The sequence below is a fragment of the Sebastes fasciatus genome, chromosome 10, assembly GCF_043250625.1.
Source record: "Sebastes fasciatus isolate fSebFas1 chromosome 10, fSebFas1.pri, whole genome shotgun sequence".
NCBI classification, from domain to species: Eukaryota; Metazoa; Chordata; class Actinopteri; order Perciformes; family Sebastidae; genus Sebastes; species Sebastes fasciatus.
In genome coordinates this window covers 23,842,230-23,865,614 of record NC_133804.1, presented here as the reverse complement: position 1 = coordinate 23,865,614, position 23,385 = coordinate 23,842,230, and the positions used below count along the sequence as shown (strand labels likewise).

The window sequence follows — 23,385 nt, the reverse complement described above, 5'->3', positions numbered from 1 at the left end:
ACAGCACACACACACACCCACACAGGATAAACCAGAAAATACGATTTAATGCAAATTGCTGCTGAAAGGAAATCAAATATAAAACTTCTTCTCCATCTGTGGGCTCAAAGTTTTGGAAAATGCAGCGAGGATGCTTTATAGTACGTTCTGATAACAATCCAGAATCTAATCTAACACGGGCACCTACGTAGAAGCTTTGATGTTAGAAGAAAGCGTGGGTGGGCACGTCTCTGCGATTATAAAGTGGGCAGCTTGCATCACAGTTGGTTTGTTGAATTAGATGCACGACACCCACAAAGGAGTCAAAAAGAGTTCTGGTGTCCTGAAACCCAACTGCCCCCGTCGCTGCCCCTGTCAACACTGATCAGATCTGGCCTACACTTCCACCAGTCTGACGCTTACATTTAAGATTTCACTTAATCCCCAACACTGCACCCGGTCATTTACTTTCAAACTACATTGTTGAGTTAAGTTGTAAACACATGAGTGTCATTCTAATGAGAGACAGGTGCTCTGATAATGTTGACACTGAACTGCACCATGAAATTATATCCAATCAATACACAAATGACACCCATTTAAAAACAGGGAACTTAAGTCTGGACTTAACCGACTGACCGACAGCCTTCCTTAGAGCTGGATGCACTATAGTTGAGCTATAGGGTCTTACTATTTAACACGGAAGCAGTATGTAGTTTATGTTAAGAGTTAGGTTGATTTCAGGTTTTGCCGGTCTGGTTCGGTGTACGAGCTTAAACCGGTTTGATTTAATGCACACCGCCTGATCCGGCATTTGTCATTATGACACGTTCTGGCAAATTACCGTCATCAGCAACCTGTGCAGACGGAGTCATGGTGCTAAATCTAGCTTGTATTGTATTGGTGATGATAAGCAATATGACAACGTGATCGACATAATATTATATTTGTTTATAGACGGACTAACGGAGTCACTAGTGTCTGATGGTTGTGCCCAATTTACTACCAGCAGCATGAAGGAGATCAAGTTTCAGTTAGGGATGTGCATTTCAAGAAAAAAAAATCTATTTGATAATCACTGGGAACTAGTCGATCATTTTTCAAAAATCACGATAGTCTCTCGACAGTCAAATAAACTATTAAATTTTTTTATAATTGAATGACTATACTAAAAATCATGACCCATCCCTAGTTTCAGTAGAGGTGGGAGGGCGAAGATGCGCACGACACACGTCATGTTTGTTTTCTAGAAAGTTCACGTGTTTTTGGGGTGCAGAGACAACGGTGCCGCTTCACTCTGCTTCTTCTTCTTTAGTGTTTATAGGCGGTTGGCAAACCAGAGTTGCATTAACGCCGAGAGTGGACTGGAGTCGCTACACTCTCATTCATAGGCTCTCTCAGTCTCTATGTTCCACTTAGGAGCGGCTGATGAGTCAAGTGTGTTTCCCTAGTGGTAAAATTTGGTATACCGGTCCGGTGTTTGGCCTAATATCAAACCGATTTGAATTTTGCTGACCGGCCCAACCCTAGTATATGTAGATTAAACACGGTCCATTGGACTCATTTTTGCCATTCTGTAAAGTTGAACAACAGGCTCACCATTACATTTGGGCTAAAATCAAGATAATTCTGTTAAAATCTACATATTTTAATAATGAAAATGTGGTTGAAAGACTATGGTTAAAATGAAAACATAGCAAATAACACTGGAGAAGCTGAAACCACAGAAAGTGACATTTTGCTTAATTATTAATTGATTATCAAGATGATTTTTCTGGTGGTTGAGTATGAATTAATGGATTAATTAAGTTGAAAATGGGTGGTTTTTTTTCTCCCTAATGTGCAAAACAAACCGAACCAAGACTGTGACCCAAAAAACCTTTGTTGAACCGTTGCACCACCAATGTATACATGTTAACATGTATTAACAGTATTCAAGTGGACATATTATGAGTATATACAGATACATTATCGGTATTGTTTTCCTTTAATCTAGCACTTGTTAAAAGCCAGCGGGTGTAAAAAAAACATGCCTACGCACCATCTGACTTCTAGCATACCTGCAAAAACATCCTGGCATTCTTCTGAACATATGCCAGAGATCAAATTCACCTCCCACTAAAGGCTAAACGCTGGTGTTGAATATCAGCAGGATTTACCCGTCACCAAGTCCGCTAACATTTTAAGATGATACCATTTGAAGGCCTAATTTGTGAACATTTTATCTTTACATCATCTTAAAATGTTCCAACAATATGCACCCTGACGAGAGACAAATCAAAACAAGATCAGACAGGTTCCCGATTGGCTGCTCTACACAACACATGATGACACACAACATGAGCAAAGCCACCAGGAAGAAAAACACTAAAAACCTGCTTCTGTCTTTTTGCTAAATTCTCAGTGTCTCATTCTATACACAAAATAACATTGAAAATGTGCAAATGACAAATTACAGTTCAGAATAATATTTTATAATATTTCCGTGACCTTGCACCATTAAGGCAGTAAAAGAAGGAAAAACAACATGTAGCTCACTCAGCCTTGAACCTGACTTTATGCATCTCCCGAGTGGGGAGTAGCACAGAAACGGCTGCTTACACTGCTGGGATATTACGTAATGGTTAAAAAGAAGCGAGCCGAGGGAATGAGAAGCTCCCACATTCAGTGGTTTTTGGAAAGGTAGAGGGAGGCACACAGCAGTGCGAGTCTGCGGAGGAGACTTCCTCCCACACACTCAGGTTCTTGATTAATGTTATGCCAGCTCATCACCACCGAGGAGGCTGCTGGCCTGACAAGGAGATAATAGCAGCTGGTATGGTACAGTGTCAGAGGACATCAAGGAAGCGCTGCAACTCTTACAGAGGTCTGCAATGGTGACCCTAATCTCTTTAGGCATGTCATGATGGTAGAAAGCTCTTTGCATCTGTGCTATTCAAACTGCCGGGTACAGAAAAGCAACGACGCCGCAGGCTTTGTTTGTATCCACATTTGCAGGTGAAATGTATCGCATTTATACAGAAAAATAGCTGCCATTGAGCTGAAACAAGCGTGGAGCTGTACTGACAGGTGCAAATATTGTCTCATCTATCAAACAGTCTCTTTGCATCAGCTCAACTGACTTGTGATTAATGGTATTACAATTATTCTGACAATGATATATTGATGCCACATGACACCTTCAATCACTTATTTGGAAATCACTTACGGGATAATGACCATAATTGACCAACAGTGTAATTAATTAAAGAGAAACGCTTACCTGTGAAGAGTTTAGTAATGGCCTTATTCTGTCGTCGTGCAGAGCAGATGAGCAGCAGCCAGGGAGGCAGGAACTCGTGATGACAGGCCAGGAGCTCGGCGATGGTCCTGGGAGAGCCGACGGAGGACCTCTGGTCCCCCTCGCCCAGCTGACAGCCCTCGTCGATGGAGTCCACCAGCAAGAAGAGACACTGCTGAGGAGGCTTCACACTCAGGAGAGGCAAGAGGATACATCTGAGGAAATAAGTAAACGAGAAAGAAAGAGAGAAATGTTATCATGTTTTCATTGTGTTTGACAAATATGAAAGAAAATGTAATATGTTTTTAGTTTTTGTTAAACATTTCTGAGAGACAACACTTGTCTGAAAGCAGAATATAATCTGCTATTAGTAAACTATGGTAATATGATTGTATTTCCTGCTTATGGTGCCAGCTAGCATTAGGCTACTGTTCGCCATTAGCATGTCTTAAATTGGAATAGACCGTTTCATTGGAATTGCATTACTAAGCAACAGCTTGGGTCCATGTTTACTTCCTGTCAGCTGATCAATCACATAAACTGCACAAAGGAATAATATATAAGAGAAGGAAGGGTCATTACGTTATTGTGACGTTATTCTAATTTTGCAAGTACTGGTATAAAAGGTACAGATTTATAGCGGCATATAAAATTTGGCGATTAGCGCCACCTCCTGACAATAATAGGAAACATTATGAAGAGAGCTGGCTAATGTTAGCCCTCCGGAATATTATTAAATATAGTTAACAGTTTGATGGTTGGTTAATTACCGATAACAAAGATGCTCTACTACAATCAAATACAAGTAAAATAGAGCTGCAACGATTAATTAATTAGTTGTCAAATGTTAAATTAATCGCCAACTAGTTTGATAATCGAATATTCAAGTAATGTTTTAAAGAAAATAAAAGTCTAAATTCTCTGACTACAGCTTCTTAAATCTGAATATTTTTGGTTGCTTTACTCCTCTATGACAGTAAACTGAATATTTTTGAGTTGTGGACAAAACAAGACATTTGAGGACGTCATCTTGGGCTTTGGGAAACACTGATCGTCATTTTTCACCATTTTCTGACCTTTTATAGACCAAACAAGTAATTGATTAATCGAAAAAAATAATTGAGATTAATCGACAATGAAAATAATCTTTAGTTGCCGCCCTAGTCTGATGTTGGAATAGAATCTCATTTTCACTCTTACTGGTACCAGCAAATACCAGGCTTCTGCTTAACTTACAACCAAGTAATGTATTGTTTAATACAGCCTCTTTTATACTGAGCAACTTTAAATAAAACAAACTCAAACTCAAACTTATGGCAGTAAATGTCACCTTTGCTAGTACAATTATGTGTTCTCATTGTGATGAATCATCCTCAGGTCAGAAGCACACCTTTTGTTCCCACACAAGCTGCACAAACTGGTATGTCATGGGAATGATTAGGTCTCCTACTTAGTCACCTTTATTCAAGTGCTGACTGCATGCTGAATGCAGGAGATACTGGGGGGGAAAGCAGTCTGTCTGAGTCACTGTGTCAAAATGATCTCTATGGTGCATGTTCGTTTGTTTGTTGGTATTTTTGAATGGGATTGTATTGCACTGTAAATTGTTATTTTGTCCACAAGCTGTACAACACTACATTAAAATTCAGCCCAATACAACAACTGGTCTCGGATTTGATTACAAGAATAAATGATGTATGATGAGGAAGTGTATTAGAGAGAGAGACTGAGACAAAGAGGACAGGAGGACTTCAAATGAAAAATAATTTCTACAAGTGTGAAGGTGATCACATTAATACGGTATGTTTTGTATTCCACTGTGTGATTAATTGGCAAAACATTCTGTGATATTATATTTCACTTTATATTAATAATATTCCAAGACACATTTAGTAATTATGTTTCTAAACGTTATTAAAATATTAGGGCTGTCAATCTCACGGTTAATTGCATGATTGTCCATAGTTATTGGCGATTAATCACAAATTAATCACACTAATTAAAATCTCAAGTGGTGTTAATGTGTTAAAGAAACTAGTGGCATTAAAACCAATTTGTGTTAACGCATTATTATCGCATTAACTATGACAGCCCTACTTCGAATAAAAAAACATTTCTACAAGTGTGAAATGAAATGAGGTGATCGCATTAATGTGGTTTGCTTTGTATTCCACTCTCTTTAATTAGCAAAACATGCTGTGATATTATAGTTCACTTTATAATAATAATATTCCAAGGCTCATTTTGTTTGCGAACATTATGTAAATATAAACTGATGCTACTGCCATATACTTTTTTTGGAAATGTTCATGAGTTTTGTTTTGTTTTTTCAAATGTAAGCAAAAGTTTTCTTGAATTTTATTCACATGTTGAGAACAATGTGTCGTACAAATGTTGTATTAATAAATAAAACATTATGAAAATGTCTGGTTTATTGTAGTTAATTAGTGTAACATTGTTTTAATATATCAAAATCAACTAAAATTCAATTCAATTTTAAATTACGGTGTCAGTCATGATTAAAAATCTGACGTTTATTCAACATTAAACATATTGAACGCTTTCAATTTGGTTTCAACATCAGCCATCAATGACAATATTTCACTGTGGGGCATAGTTTGCTATCTGAAGTGCAACTCTGCCGCTATAACGACATATAGTCGTGCTGAGCAAGAGAGCAATTTTCTCGAGGCGTACCATCTTCAGTTCATCATTCTCAATTGGTAGAGTGTAGGCGTTTAAATATGTCTCCATCCAACCCAAATTGCATCCATTAACAGGCCCGCTGCGGATGATTTGAGCTCACAGAAACATCTAGAGCAGATACAGTCATTTATAATTCAGTGGGCTTTTTTGTGCTCCACAAAAAAACTATACCTGAGAGCTAAATGTTCAGCCTTGAGATTATATCAAAGACGTGGAGAGAAATGTGTTCAGCAACTATCATGACAACTAAACACGCAAGATTTTGTCCCAGTCAAAACCCGACAAATTTCCCTGCAACATAAATATTGATGTTTGAATATGAGGAAAAGGTTAAAAGCAGCCCTGTGGCATCCGGCGCTAAAGTAAACATGATGTATAGCATTCTGTATCAAGTATCACATCAATACTCAGCTGAGCACAACAACATCTAACAGTTTAAATGCTACATTAACCTTTTATCGACGCCAAACTGTCAACCAGATGTGGAATGTACTTGCTCCAGTGCTAATGTGTGACTTCGCACATAAACGCTCACTGAAGCTGGATTTGCATTTTTTTGTTCTGAGGAGTTATGTTTGTGCTGGCAGGACCTCTGTTCCACTGAGACTGCCACCAACAGTTTGAAGCAAGCCATAAGACGTCCGCTGGGGAACATGTCATTTCCCAAGACTCATAAAATGACTTCCTGCTCAACTGGCCGTGATAAAGGATCTGAGGGTTTCATATTAGTGACATTTTAATCTGGGTCTAGGTAAATTAAACATTTAAAAGAAGGGGCTGAGCAAATCAATTAATCGACATGAAAACTTGCTTCAAGAGTAGAGAGACGGCTTCGGGGCATCTGAGGCTTTTTCACGGGTAGCTGTCGCGCAGATAAAAATCGGTCACCTTCCAGATGATGGGACTCTTCAGCTACCACTCTTCCTTAATGGAACTGACATTGGTTGTAAGCTTTGTCATAAAACACTAAAATACTGTTTTAATGAGACTTCCTCTAGATGCTCAACAGCCTGTCACTAAGCCTGTGGCTCCAAAGCCGTTCCTTTTAAGCATCTACCATTTTAGGCTTACATTTTACCCATAGCTCATTATCCTTAAGCACATGGGAGGCTGAGGTGAAGGTCTGTGTGCTTTCAGTCCAAAGTACTGGGACATACAGAAGGGGGCATTTTTACAATGACTTCCCCTTGGTTACTACAGAGAAATGCAAGTTTACAAGCCTGATATTGCATTACAAGATTCCATAAAATTAAGTCATGCAATCACGATTATTTATCACAATTATTCACTGATTTTATGGACATATTTCAATAAACAGAGCACTGCTTTCACTTCCATGTTGCGCTGCATTCCTTCTAATGTACAACTCTTTGCATCAAAATAAGACTGGTCCGTGTTCACAGTGCATCTGCTAGAAGCAAAATAAAATGGAACCAAGACTTTTTATCTAAAATTAAATCAACAGAGCACTGCTTTCACTTACATGTTGTGCTACATTCCTGCTACTTAACAGATCTTTGCCTTAAAATGAGACTTAAAATAAGGTTCTTCTTCACCTAAATTCAGTGCATTTTTGATTTGCCCGTCTGCGCTACTACTCTGGACTGCAGCTGCAACATTCAGATACGTTTTCAGCGGTATGCTCCCGAAAAGTGAAGCCAAAACATCTCAATCGCCGGCTGTTGGCTGGCTGTTAGTTTAGGAAGCGCCTGATTTGATATGCAGCAGTGTTTTCTGTGAGCGAAGACTATCACAGTTGATCGTGTTCATTTAATTGTGGGAAGCCAAAATCATGATTGCGATTAATATTCAATTAATTGTGCAGCCGGGTAATATCAGACAAGTCTGATAACATTTAACGCTATGTATTAGTTGCAATACATTTGACCTCACTGCGACAATGTACAATATATCAGAGTGAATAAAATGTTGGGAACGTCTTGGAGGAAAACTACACTGAATTGGAAAAGTTTGTGCTGACGTTTGGTACTTTATAAGACTGCTTAACATGCATATTTCAAGCCTGATATTTAAGTGTACAGCTTACTTTCAGGTCTTCAGAAATCACACTTTACCATGATCAGCCTCTCATACAATACCAATGACCAACACTGCAAATTAAAAACCTTTACTCAACTATTTGAAACACATTTTACCATGGTTACCATTTTGGGATGAAATTAGAGGTTGCATCCAAAGATGATTTTCATTTATTAAGCTGTCATTTTTTTCTATTAACTAGAGCTGCAATGATTTATGAATTAATTGATTACATGTCAATTAATTACCAAATATTTTGATAATCGATTCAGTTTGAGTATTTTTTTTAAGAAAAAAAGACTAAATTCTCTGATTCCAGCTTCTTAAATGTGAATACTTTCTGATTTTTTTACTCCTCTATGACAGTAAACTGAATATCTTTGAGTTGTGGACAAAACAAGACATTTGAGGACATCATCTTGGGCTTTGGGAAACACTGATCGACATTTTTCATCATTTTCTTCATCAATTGCTTAATGGAGAAAATAATCAACAGATTAATCGACAATGAAAATAATTGTTAGTTGCCTTTTTTTTTGTCAATCATCTCTTCTAACAATCAACTACTCATTTCTACTAGATGAAATCCTTCAAAGTGGAGCTTCCCCTCAAGGTGGCCACTGGACAGCTAAACCTGTTTTTCAAAGCTCCTACAAACTTCAGCTTGTATCCAAAACTTTTTTTCCAAGCACTTTGAACCCTCAGCAGGAAAGAAAGCAGTTCAACGTGTCTCCAACCTTCACGCTCTGTCGTCATGTTGCGCAGCCTTTCAAAAACACAGTCAATCACTCCATCTGATGGCTGCAGCCCACAGAGAACCTGCAGCGCCATCTGGGAGCCTCGCCAAAAGGAATGTCCATCCACAGGGGTAACTGTGTGTGAGTGTGTGTGAATGGCTGTATCTGAGGCCATGTCGCCTACTGAGACAATCAAATCCACAGTGACAGCAAGTGGGCAAAACAAAGGGACATTCTTCTCTCACAATTCAGCTACTTTCAGGCTGTCAAAGAGTCAAAAGACAAGAACTGCAGACAAAGAAAACTCCACGGGATACTGGAGATGGAGAGAAAATAAGCTCAGGAAAAGCTGATTTGGTTTGCCAAACAAACCTGCAGCATACCTGAGCCAGAAAATTAAAAGTGAATTGGCCACACAGTGTGGTCTTGGACATTTGTACCAACTATTTTGGTTCTCGCTCAAGTACTCAACATATGCCAAAGCTGATGCCAATTGCTATTTAAGACAAGGGGAAAAAAGGGGGAAGAAGGGGGATGTGAAATGCACCTAATGCACTCGCCATCTGTCGTGTTGTGTTCGCGACTGCGGCGGACGTCGCTCCCACCACAATGTGCAAAGTGAAGCTTTCAGTGTGACGTTTAGTGAAGATGTCTGGACCGACAGGGCAGCACCGGGCACGGAGCCAGGGCCTTACAAATTTACACAGCTCATTTTATGGAGCGGGCGCAGAGCCTGAAATCCATGCCACATACCCAAACACCGCCACACTCACACACATAAACACTGACCAGGATACAGCAGGAGCTCAGGAAAACAGAGGGTGAAATATACCAATCATATGCGGCTTTGACACTACTGCTCTATTAATGGAAGAAGGGCCGACTGGTGAGTCGACCTCTCAGCCTCAGACAGACCACCACACAGTAGGGATGGGGGAGAAAAAACTATTCACCTCTGTATCGCAATTTTGGTTTACGATTTTGAAACCAATTTTGTTAATGCCAGAATCAATATATTTGCTACATTTGAGTCTATGCGGAGGTAAAGGAAGTTGCCGCTGTTATTGTTGTAGTCTGAGTAACATATCGAATTGGCACCCAAGTATTGTGATAGTATCGAATTGGGAGATAGGTGTATCGTCCCAGCTCTACCCCACAGAGTGATACTGACAAAGCTTTCAGTAGAAAGCCAGAGACGCCCTTTTCATTAGAGGAACCCCCATCTCTTCATTTAGCGTCATGTCAATTTGGAGGAAGCCTGCTCAGCATCTTTGCAAAGTCAGGAGAGCTTAGTGCCACGGAGTTGGACGACTACAGCCGACTCATGCACCGGCTCACCCAAAGTAAAAGAGACAACTATCTTGCGGAGTCTTCCCTCGTACTTTCCTTGTGCAATTCTTACATTATGCATAATGTTTCTGCAATCATCTTGTTCAAAGCAATCACACTGATGAGGACAATAAGACTGATGCGAGCGGTGCAGAACAGCCAGACACTTTAACTGTATTCCCCCCGTTACATCGGCCATATGTTCTCGTTTCCTCCTCAATCTGTTATCATCTCACTCCAGTTTTATCTGATTGGACATAAACTCCAAATCTAAAGCTTCATTACAGTTTTTTTTGCAAAATTGAATAAAGCTTGTTTTTCAAAGCTTTTTATAAATCAAGGGTGTGAAGCAGAGACTGAGAGAACTGCAGTTATGTAAGCTGGGGACAGATGTATTTACATTAATTTGTGCTGAAAGCCTTTCATTAGGCAGATAACCATCTGAGGATGTCAACCTTGCAGCAGTAAATTAGTTATTTTTCAAAAATGCAGAAATGGTCCTTATAATCATCTGTTTACCACGACTGAGTGGAGAATTGGGCAAAAAAAATCCTTATTAAGCTTGAACAACTGCATCGTGTTTAGACACAAATGAGCTTAAACTGTGCTGACGTTTTTTTTTTACTATTAGTGCACAAAGTATCAACACCTCCCCTGACATGAAGCTACTCGGCCCACATTTCATATCTCATTGCGTTGTTTGCTACATGGGTAGAGTTGGGTTATTAGAGCCGGTTAGAGCTCCAATTCTGATGAATTTATTATTGAATATTTAATCTAGTATCTTTAGCTGAAACTCTTCATACCACACCTCAGTCAGTGATGTAAAAAGCAGGTGTTTCCCACCAGCTGTCGACAGCAGATTACCTCATACACTGACATAACACATCAGCAGAAAAACCTCCAAGAATCACTTTTGAATGGCCCTGTAAGTATTTAAAAAGTGCTTGTTTCTGCCGTTCTTTAAACATGCTGGACAATGCGAGAATCTGATCTCGGCTTAATGGATTTGCACAATCAATTCTGTGCTGGATCCCGAGCAGACGAATGCCTCCAGCTGTCTGAGAAACAATGTCCTGCAGACTGCTTGGTCAGGGGGAAGAGGGGTGCGTGTGAGAACCAAATCTGGGTGATTTACAAAAAAACAACAGTTTCTTTTAAAAAGAAACCCAAAATGGTTCCCCATAATCGACCCTTACTAATGTCTTGTTTGTATCTGACTATCTTTGGGACGAAGTCTTATGATACGTTTGACTCTAAACAGCCAGTCATGGGACTGGTCACACACAATGATCAAACTATTTTTGTGAGGATGAGGGCTTCATCTGGGAGTGTTGTCCATCTTGAAATCTAACCGTTCCCACCCTTCAATTACATCACACCAGACTGCTGCTGTTAAAAAGTATGATTCTCTCTTCACTTGACACTTTTAGTCAAATAAGAGACCTCTCTAATAGGTTGCTGAAAACCCAGAGATTCATATAAACTAGTGCAAAGTTGAAGTCAAAACTCATTTCAACTATTAAATTAATCCCCAACTATTTTGATAAGCGATTATTCAATTTGAATAATGTTTTAAGGAAAGAAAATGTCAAAATTCTCTGATTCCAGCTTCTTACATGTGAATATTTTCTGTTTTCTTTACTCCTCTATGACTTTAAACTGAATATCTTTTGAGTTTTAGACAAAACAGGACATTTGAGGACGTCATCTTGGGCTTTGGGAAAAACTGATCGTCATTTTTTACTTTTTTTCTGACATGTAATAGACCAAACTAATCTATTAATCTAGAAAATAATCAACAGATTAATCGACAATGAAAATAATCGTTAGTTGCACTCCCAATGTAGAATACTACCAATCCAATGTGAGTTCAGTGACATAATGACCCTTCCTTCTTTTATAGGTTCCTTGCACTGCAACAGGCAATAAACTGAGACACATTTGGTATGTTTACGTTTACAACTGTGAAATGGTCTGATTTTCAACAAATATTCGAGAATAATAATCGAGAATGATCAACAGATTAATCAACAATGAAAATAATCCTTAATTGCAGCCCTAATATGGACCAAATTCTAATTAAAAACATTTAAATCCAGCCTCTTCAATCATCAGTCAAACTTCTTAACCCCTGTAATGAAGCCTATTAATGATTTGCAAAAGTGTAAACACACTGCACACACTTCTTTTCTGGCCAGCACACATACCTTGGATAACTATTCCAAACCCCCCGAGCTCTTCCCAGCCCAGACGAGGTGTGCATTCCTGGCCAGCTATCCAATACTGTCAAAGGAATCTGAAATTTCATCCTCTTCAACCCCCTCCCCTCTTCTCCCCTCCACTCTCTGCTCTCCTCCTGCTGTCCTCACACAACTGGCTTTGTGTGCAGAAGACTCAACACATGAATACACACAGTGCACATGGATTTCAACACGGCCAGGTAAACCTGTAAGGTGTCCGGTGCGAGCCAAGACAGGATTTTGTATAAAGCAATTCAACAGATTTCAGGTGACAAATGGCAGCAGTGAGAGCTGTCTGGCACAGAAATGATAGAATACTAATGACATAGTGCTCATCATCAGAAAACTTATTTTAATATTCAAAACCTATTTTCTCAATGAGCTTCTAATTGTGCCGAAGTGAGAACAGGAAGTATTTCTGCTCTCTGTTTCTCTGCATTGCTTTTTCTCACTGCTTTGAAGTGGGCCGACTCAGTTGGAAAAAGATGATGTCACATATTTACGCCCACCAATCAGAGATTAGCAGTATTTGAATCAAAATGTGATGACAGATGTAGGGTTGTTTGCTTATTTTGCCAAACCACTTTCAATGAAATGTGATCAAAGCACACCCACACAGTCCTTATGAAGCAGATTAGCTGGGTTTTAAAGTGTTAAACTCTTCATAAATATATTGTAACCAAAGAGATTTAGCTTTAATGTTGCTTATTTAGTGATGAATTTAGTGATGAATAATATTATTATTATATATAAATATATATATATTCACAAACAATTGGATTTGCTGCTTTCTTCTGTCATTGTAAATTGAATACTTTCCGGTTTTGGACTATTGGTCAGACCAGATAAGCAATTTATGGACTTAACATTCATTCTAGGAACATAGGATGGGTATTTTTCCCTATTTTATCATATTTTATATAGATCAAATGACTATTCAGAAAGTTACAAAATCAAGTTACAGCCCTCCTGTGCCTTCATGAATGAGTCTAAACTTGCATCAACTCCTTCTCTGTGCAACTTTACAGAAGCTTGTGCACCGTCATATAATGAGCTTTATTTATTGCGTGGGATAACAATAATGTGAATGAGTTATGTATGCCCACACAAGCATGTAGGCACATCCACGCACACAAACAAACCTTCACATAAACACACACACACCAGCGGTGTGGAGACAGAGGCTGGCCTCAGATTGCTGAGTCATCGTTGCAGCCGCACCAGTACTGCTGTTTCTCCTCATCTGCTCAACTGGAGTTGATGCGTCACACTGGGAGCCTTTTTTTTTTTTTGATTCTAAAACGTGGCCCTAATCTGCAGCGAGTTTTCCACAGCCGTGCACCACATGAAAGGCCGCTTTCATTTAGCGTCCCTTAACCCCAATAAGCAGGGCCGCCCAATGTGCACCAGTTAGAAAGTCAACACAAAAGAAAAAAAAAACCACAAAGCTCCCTTGCAAACTCAATAAAAAATGTCTTGGTTGGTTTTATTTGAACCTGAAATGTGCCCCAGTTTGAACTGTGTTCAACATCAGACACAGAGAGCCAACAGATTGTTGAAATTACTGTTTTCCATACACCATTTGAGGGTTTCTCTCATTTAGGTAACTGTTAGATCCCAACATGTCAAGACAGAACTGCAAACATCATATCTATTTATATCTCTGGCTTTGCACCTCACATTTTCCTACATTTCAAAGATCCTGTAACTGGAATTTACTTGTCAAAATGTACCAAAAAAAACTCACTGTAAGCCAGTAATGCCATGCTGTCTTGTTAAATGACAACTTAAAAAAGCCAAACAATTTTTCATGTTCACTCGAGGCTGCCAGGCTAGATCTAATCATGCTTCTGTTTTGATTAACGTCACTACTTTATCAATTATCAACAGTTATTTGGAACAAAGCAAGAGGCAAAGTTTGATGTAGCTGCCAGAAAATCAACATTTTTAACCGTCTTGTAGAAGAACATATTAACTGCAGCATCAATTTCCTCCGCGGACACGCTATGGGAATAAAACACTGCCAAAACACAAATTTTGTCCACAAATTCAAGCCTCGGTCATTCATCATTTCTGAAGTCTGTGCCCTTTACAAAGAAGTAGAATCTTGTCCAGCCACAATTCAAGCCAAACTCATGTTCAGCCCAACAACATAAGGTCACACATAAACTAAAAGGCAGCTTTGTCCCGTCAGCAAAAAAAGACCTGTTGCCTTTAGTTTGACCCACATGGCTGGGTTAAATCCACCTATTTGAAGCCAGCTCTTTTGTCCAGAGGAGAGAAAGTGAGGCACGTTGGATGGCAGGAGGCTGACTGGATGAATTTGTTAGTTTTAAACAACCAAGCTGGAGGACTCTAGTCAAAACATGGCAGTGGCCTTTGATAAAGGTAAGACAAATAGAGGAATGTGCTTTGGCTCCGTCTAGAAATAAAATCCTTGACGGTGCACTACCAACCAAGTGTCAAACCCTTCAGATAGTCCAGTACAGTGCAGTCAATGCACCTCAAGTATCAAGTTTATTGTCTGAACAAGACATCAGCTTGTTCTGGTAGACTTGAAACGGAAGAAAGGCAAACTGAAAGGTGAACCTGCCTTTTGTCTGGAGAACTGTGGCCCATGACTTTTGCTGGGAGGCATCTGCCCTGCTAATGCATCACATTACTTTTAGGAATACATGAAATAAATTCTAGTAAGGATGGGCGATATGGTTGAAATCAATACAACAGTATTAGTAAGGATGGTTTTCTATTTAATGCTAAGGCTGCAACTAACAACTACTGTCACTGCTCAACTTATGAGGACATCTCTGGTAAACACAAGATTTAAAGTGGTGCTTCCGTGTGATTCTTTGTGGTAAGGCTGTCCTCGCCCAAAGAAATTCTTAGTCGACTAACATTCAAACGATTTTGTCGACTTATCGATAGTTGATTTAATCGACAGTGTAAAACTGAGTTTCTCCACAAAGAATCACACAAAAGCACCACTCTAATCTTGTGATTACCAGAGATGTGCTCATAAGGTCCTTAGAAATAAGTCATTCAGCATTAAAAAAAAAGCATAAAAAAATGACTAATCGACTAGTCTGCCTGTGTCAGAGTTCTTTCGGTCGATTCAGCATGTTGAATCGCCGGCGGTGGCGCCCATCGGTGAAAGAAATCACTCCGATTGGCTGTTCAGTTTGAACGAATCAGTGCACGAGAAGAGAAATGGAAGTGAGGAAAGCAAGCCAACGAGTAAAGTCAAGAACAAAAACACAGAAGGCTCTTCTCATTTTGCATCTTCATCTCATCTGATCATTCCAATACACGGATATTTTCACAATTCCATGGCCATCTGGAATGAAGCTAAGTGGTGAGTGAGAGTGGTGTGAAACGTTGTTGGCAAACGCCGCTTTGTTTCATGTACGTATCATAACAACGGCTTGTATATCCGCCGTCCTCGGTCTTTCAGTTTCCCTTTTTGAATGGCGAATACAAACCGCTACCTACTGGTGTTGAGTGTTATTTCCTCTCACGCAGGCGCAGAACGTACATTGTAGTTGGCCGTCGGCTGTAGTCTTTGCGGTGTGTTCGAGTGCAACTTTTTGGCCAAGACAAAAGCGACGTGAGGCGACGCAACTGGTGGCCTTTTTCACCGCAAGTTCTTTGATGTCGACTTGGTGTGTCCCCAGCTTAAGACCAAAACGACAGATTAGTTGACTAAGAGGGGGCAGCCCTATTTTGTGGAGAAACTCAGTTTTACAGATCTATTGATTAAATCAATGAATCGATTCGTCAACAAAATTGTATGGGTGTTAGTTGACTTAGAATTTCTTTTGTTGCGGACCACCCTATCGATTATTCTATATTTTTTTTCATTTAATTGATTAATGAATCAACAAATAGTAAAACGTGCTCATCACAGGTTCCTATAGGCCATGATGACATCCTCAATTGTTTTATCTAGCCGACAGTCCAAAATCCAATAATATTCACTTTACTATCACTAAGAAAACCTAAATAGATTCATATTTGAGAAGCTGGAACCAGTACATGCTTTAGTGTGTAAAAAGTGTGTCAGCACATACAAAATGTGAAGGGGATTTATTGATAGTAAGTTATATAATTCAGCTTCAAAATGTCTGGCTGACTGTGGTTGCGGATGCACAGATGGGCAAAGCAATGATCGAGTTGCACAGAGTGCAGACGTAAACCCGTGTCTGAACTAGTTTCAATGTATTAACACAAGACTGGTGATTACTATCAACAGACTTGTTTGTCTTTGACTAGGCTGAAGAATTTGACAGGGCCTCTTACATTCACTCACTAGCTAACATTTAAAATCACAGTTGGAGTGGGGTCGGGGGCCTGAAATCTGTGTTAAACAAGGCCCTTAACTAAATGAAACTTGTATAACTTTTATTGAGTTAAGTACGGGCCATAATCTGCTCAATCAAAACGAAGCTTGCATCTCTCTGTGAATGTTTACCCCTGATGTAAATTAGTGCTCATAATGTTGGAATAATAATAAAGTTTTACACCCTACATTTCTTGCTCCGCTTTATTGTTTTTTTAATGTCACTGCCAGATGCAGCCGACAATCTTGACTTCCTGAAACCAGATAGCATCTAGAACAGCAGGGGAGCCGTTGAGATTATTTGTGTATGACGCTGCTTTTACACCTGAAATGGCGATAAGGCATTCGCCCAAGTGCTTATTTGGCTCACAAAACAAAACAGGCCGTGGTGATAAGCATGGTGTCTTTGTTGTCCGCAGATTTAGGGGCCCGAGGCTTCGAGCGCTACAGAATACTCGCTTCACGAGGCGACGATGAGCGAATGTGACGGTCTGCAAAAGGCCCTCGACATCCAGCGTGACACAGAGCAGAGCTGAAGTGAGAAGTCCGTCCCAGCTGGGTTCACTCTCCGATTGTGTCCCTACGATAACCTGCCTTTTATCTGAGAGGGTCAAACTGGAGTCATAGTCGCCGGTAGAGGAAGCATGATTACAAGCAGATGACAAGAGGAGCACTCACTTCCGAGGGAACAAGTGTTGAAAAAAAAGAAAAAAAGAAGCGTGGGTTGATCTGTTGAGCGTTTAAAAAATTATTTACCTTGCTGAACGTTTGACCTACTTTTTTCCCCCGTGTGTGTGATGTTGAGATGGTGGAATAAGCATCACCAGATGGCCAGACAAGAAGCGTGAGTGTGTGTGTTCAGTGCTGCATTCCAGCCTGTGTTGCATAGACTGCCTGACCTATACTGTGTAGACAAGTCGTGCAAGGAACCCACATACACACATGCTCACGTGCAGCTCCTTTCAAAGCCTGCACTAACAGTACATCTTGATCGCGTTACATGCCCGGGCAGGGCGCTGGAAGTCCACAAGTCTGACTGTACTTCAGTTTCACATTTGCACTTCATCTTTCTGCAGCATAGTGACTTGGGTCAGTCATTCAGTCAGTGAGTCAGTCGCAGTTCAAAGCTCCTTCCTCGTGAGTCTCTGGCCACCTGAGCTCGGCTGCAACTTATAAATATCTGACCTGTCTTAAGTCAGAAGCCAAGCAGAGGCAGTCCCACCCAGCATGCCACACCGGCGGGGGGGAAAACCAACAAAACCATGACATCAAATAAGTGGAGAGGCTGCTGAGGCGGAGCTATGTGATGAGTGTGAGCAGTCAAAAAAACGGGAGGGGGAAGGGTGCATCAGGGTCAGGAGGTGGAGAGGAAAGGAGGGGGAGGGGTTGGCTCTGCTTTTACATTTCTAGGCAAACCAAATATCCTAGATTTCAAACACGACCTGCAACCAGGAATTGTAGGATCAAATTTCAATGTTCTGATTTCAGATGTTACAAATAATCCTCAACCATAAGCATGTGGGAGGAAGCAAGGAGAGCAAATAATATTCAGGTTTTTATTCCTAACACATTATACTGAAAGGTGATTTCAGGAAAGACTGCAACGATCTGTTGTTTTTATGAGCAATTCACCAGGTAATTCTTTTTTTTCAATTAATCATTCAGTCAATGTTAGAAAATAGGGAAAATTGCTACGGCTGCCCCCCTTTTAGTCAACTAATCGGTCATTTTGGTCTTAGTCAAGTAAGATTTCTTTAGTTGATCAGTCCTTTTTTATGCTTTTTCATGCTGAATGACTTCTTTCCAAGAAACTTATGAACACATCTCTGGTAAACACTAGATTCTTTGTGGTGCTTTTGTGGGATTCTTTGTGGAAAACTCAGTTTTACAGATTTTTACAGATTCGTATGAGTGTTAGTTGACTAAGTATTCCTTTGGTCAAGGACAGCCCTATCGATTAATCTAGATCTTTGGTCGAATACAACTCTAGAAATTGCCCACGGTAGCATCTGCAAAATGCTTTGTTTCATCCAACCGACAGTCCAAAACTGAAAGATAGTCAGTCAATAATGATTTAAAAATGAGAGAAGCAGCAAATGCTCATATTTGTGAAACAATTGTTTGGCAGTTTTGCTTGATAACCGCCTCAAACAATGGACTGCCAAAATTGTTGAGAATGAATTCTCCATTGATCGACTACATAACTTCATGGATTAGTTCCTCCTCTGTCTCAAGATGGGCTGATCGGTGAAATCATTAGTTGATAGTGAGTAGGAAGAAAGAGGGTTGTATTTGTGTGTGTGCTTACCTCTTGAATGCCTCTGTGGGATTCCTCTCACACTCTCCAGGCTGCAAAGTGCTCTGCACAGCTGGGTCGCGCACCTTCTCCTCGTATCCCGGCACCAGCCCGCTGCGGCAGATCTGAGCCACCAGACCTCGGATGAACCCGCCGACGCACAGCGTGTCCGAGTCGTCCGCCCGGCAGAAGTGGTAAGCCAGGCTCTGCTGCTGCATACCCCGGTGTGTTCCCTGGGCCGACGCGGGCCATAACAGCTCCGTGCATAGTGCGGTTTTCCCGCTTCCCGGGCCCCCCACCAGCAACACTCCCCAGGAGTTACCTGACTTTGTGGATCCTGCTGTCAGGGTGCCGGGGTTGGACGCACCCCCGCCGGGCGTAAACGGGGGCTGCTTGCTGGGAGTGCTGGTCACTCCACTGAGGTTGTTGGTTTTCTCCTGGAGGCAATGCTGGATCTTATGGAAGACCCACTCCCGACAGTAAAAGCGCTTCCCCTGCAGCAAACTGGTTTGGGCCATTTTGATCTAGTGCTGCTGTTCCTCCTCTTCATAGGGGTCCCTTCATTCTGACCCTCACATTTTCAACTCCAACAAAGGCCGGCAGTAAACTCGAACATCCATTTTGCCGGCTGAAAATGTGCCTCTCAGAAAGCAGGTTGCAAGTCTAGCCGTCCTTGGTGTTGATGTTAGGAAGAAGCCAGAGTGAATGCAACGTGAGTGAAAGTAAAGAAAGAAGCAGAGCCGCCGCAGATGGCAGGAGAAGCAGCCAAGCTATGATGCGTTACAGAATATCTAGGTCAAAATAAAAAAAGGAAATCAAAATTGAGGCTCAAACCATAGATTTTCCACCAACTTTTTCCACAGCTTTCCCACTGGTTGAACTGAGTGCTCCTTGTTATTATGAGTGTGTTGCTTTAGCATGGCGCTGGGCATGGCAGGGCACCCGGCTCTTGAGTGCATCCACTGGCAAACTCAAGCCACCGCCGCTTGATACAATTAGCCATGGGAGTTGCTGATATATTTCCGCTGATGCATTTCAGATGCTACCGGGGGTGACCAAAGCGCGTTTCCATTACATTAACATGGAAGGGGCTGCCAGCGCAGAGTCAATTTCTCCAATAACATACTAAGCCTGGCTCTTTTCCTGGAAAACAGAGACAGAAATGAAGGGCTAAATTAGGACACATTTAAAATACAACTTAAATGCTTCGTGCTGATGCAAAAATTAACCAAGCAGATTGTTGAGATATAATTTGCATTCTTTGAGTGGATAACATAAGTGGATAAACAACCACCAGTATGAACAAAAATCACATTTATTGGCTTTAAAAACATCCTAAAATAGTGCAACTCCGTATTATGATGCACATTATTGTTATGGATATTTGCAAACCTACAAAAAAAGGGTTAACTATTCCTGCAGCTACAAAAAGGTGGGTACTGTAAGAGGGCTTTTTGGTGCTTTCATCCTCCACAACACACATCACTGCCTGCCTGCCCTGCAACTAAATTCTTGGCAGGGGTTCGTCCAGTTTCTCTAGTCTATCCACTGATCCCCCCCTTCCTTCCTTCCTTCCTATGTGGCTTTAAATCCCAAACAGTCCACATCCGTCCTCAACTGTAAAAAAGGGGAGGGGGACATCCAAACTGAGAGGACCCCCTTTTCCTGCACTTACAAGGGTCGTTTACATGGAAGTGGAAGGTAACCCCACCTAAAAAAAAAGGGGTTAATAGCTTCTTTAAAAAGGTGACAGAAATCTTAGTTTAATCCAGACAGAATACATGATAGTCTGGGATTAGGGAAATGGTGTGATCCATGATGATGAGTATTTAAAAAAGGGGGAAAGGGAAATTTAAGCTTCTCTTGATTTTATTTCTGCAGTTTAACCACCTTTTTTTTTTTTAATCCAGCCCTTCTTCATCCCAGTCTACTACTACTGCTTGCTTCTCTTACTGGATGCAAATGCAAATATCAGTCAGCTTCTCCAGCACAGGAAAACACACACACACACACACACCAACACAGTCTTTGCTGGTTACTTTGTAACGCTGCCAAATAACAAGATACATTTCCACCTTTTCTGTTATTCTAAGGCGCTTCCCTGCCTCCTACACAAAGCTTATTAAATACATATGCAATGTATCAAAGCAGGGTCAGATGGGTTTTGACAAATAATCAATCAAACGACATGAATTCACTGAAGTCTTTTGTATGGCCACACAAACCTCACCCATGATACAGTTTACACCTATGGGGGGTGAGTCCAGACTAGCTAACAGTTGCATGCTTTTAAGGAGAAAAAAAAAACATAAATAAAGGTTAAATGTGACCAGTCGTGTTGCAAAACTGTTCCTTAAACTTCAATGTAGCCAATTTGTGGAGCGTTTCACTGTTTTCGCTACAGTTTCAAAAACCTCTCTCCAAAGCCCCAGAACGGTTTTCCTCTCACCTCTTTGCCTCTCTTCCTCTCGGTGTGTTTTTAGGGGGGTTGTTGCTGTGTCCGTATAGTCAACACCCTTTCTCTCTCTCCACGTTCAAAACCAAACGTGTCACATAATAAACCAGTCGACCGTTTTCCTCCGGTGCAATTCTTCAAACCCCAAATATTTGCATTTGAGCAATGTCTTTCTTTTGAATCGGTCTTTTCTGTCGTCGGCGTCGGCTCCTCCTGCTGCCCGACACACACACACACACTACAGCTCCTCCGCACAGTCAGAGAGCCGACTGACTCTCCGCCTCCAAACACTCCACATCTCTCTCTCTCCTGCATGCAGAGCACAACGCCAGTGAGCGGCGCAAGGTCTTCTGGGACTTGGAGTTTTTACCCCTCTAGTCGCCATTAGTAAAATATAAAGAGGTTGCCAGCCTACTATTGGTAAATACACATATATATATATATATATATATATATATATATATATATATATATACAAAATGATGTACATAAATGGTACTCAGCCGCTTTGCTTTAAAAATCATTGGACACCTTGCCTTATGTGGAATGAATATGATAATTGTTGCACTCATAAACTGCCTGAACTGTTTGCCTCAAGTGTTCATTTCTATGTGTACTGTATATTGTGGTTAACAAAGCCAGCAGTGAACTGGTTTCCTGTTAACAGAAAGATGAACACTGGAGAGATTGTAAGGACCAATTGGCAGAGCATTTTGGCAAATCTTTCTTGGGGGCTACCCGCATAATCAGCTGTGTTGCTCATCCCACAAATGCATGATCCTTACAAGTTTGACATCATTGTGAAGGTAGATAAACAGGCTTTCCAACGATGTAAAATACAATGCCAATTAGCATTGTAGCAACAGAGAAATAATCAACCAAACACAAGTTTGCGAACTTTTTTTTCCCAGTTTATATATATATATATATAAACAAGTTTATTAATGAAATAATAAAACCAGTAATGAGATTAAAAAATATGCCTCCGCGGTGAACAGATAATCCAAAAATGTAGAAAATTCTTGATGAATTGAAGTAAATTCATATCAAAACATCCTTTTACGAACTCTCACACACTTTTATAGGCTACTTTTTCAAAACGTAAGCACAAGTACAAGCCAAGTATACCTTTCTGTATAGGCCTATAAGGCAAGAATACTTAATTATACTTTTCTTAAATATATCTCGATCAAAAGATCGAGTACAAGTAGGCCTATAAGCCAAAAATAATTTTCTGTATACTTGACAGTTTAAGCCAAGTACACTGAAACTTTTCTGTATACTTATCAGTATAAGCCAAGTATACTTAGACTTTTCTGTTTACTTATCATATGAGCCAAGTATACTTAAGTATACTTTTGTTAAGTATATATCTGATAAGTATAAAAAACCTGACAGTATTCTCTCTTATTTCAAGTTTAAAATAAGTATACTAATAGCACACTTGAATAAAATTAATTAAATATTATTAATTCAATTAATTTTGGTAAGGGCAGTGGTGGAATGTAACAAGTATAAAAAGTATATTTACGCAAGTACTGCACAATATTGAGGTGCTTGTACTTTACTTGAGTGTTCTCATTTTATGCTAAAATATTTCTACTCCACAACATTTCAGAGGGAAATATTGTAATTGTTACTCCTCTACATTTATTTGACACTTGTAGCTCCGTTTTACAGAAAAACACATGAAATGTGAAGGCAAAATGTACAGATGAGGCCTGCAGTGTTATTCAACTTACGTCCTATAGTAAAAACACAAGAAAACAAGTGCAACAACACTTAAAAAGTTTTTTTAATTTAGTTGTCTTTTTTAACACATTGTTTCCAAAGACAAAACCCATTTTTCAACAAACTGCGCTGACTGTTTGATGTGTTTTAATATGTTTTTATTGTTTGTTTGTTTGTCTATTGTACCCAGTACTCCCTGGAAAGCAGTAAGTAGTTTATCTTGATGAAATGAAGTGATTGATTGAACTGACTG

At 40.2% G+C, this 23,385-nt stretch overlaps 1 protein-coding gene across 2 annotated transcripts in view; it reads right to left on the bottom strand.

The window, feature by feature from the left end:
• The window catches only part of ankrd50 (ankyrin repeat domain 50), a 42,331-nt gene extending 20,642 nt beyond the window's left edge, over positions 1 to 21,689 (bottom strand). For both annotated transcript variants that reach the window (XM_074649064.1, XM_074649065.1), the window contains exons 1-3: positions 21,396 to 21,689; positions 18,959 to 20,089; positions 3,242 to 3,474 (exon numbers count right to left, since the gene is read on the bottom strand). In XM_074649064.1, coding sequence (XP_074505165.1) covers positions 3,242 to 3,474; positions 18,959 to 19,464 — 739 coding nt within the window. In that variant the 5' untranslated portion in view covers positions 19,465 to 20,089; positions 21,396 to 21,689. The remainder of the gene's footprint in view (positions 1 to 3,241; positions 3,475 to 18,958; positions 20,090 to 21,395) is intronic.
• Positions 21,690 to 23,385: the final 1,696 nt, after the last annotated feature.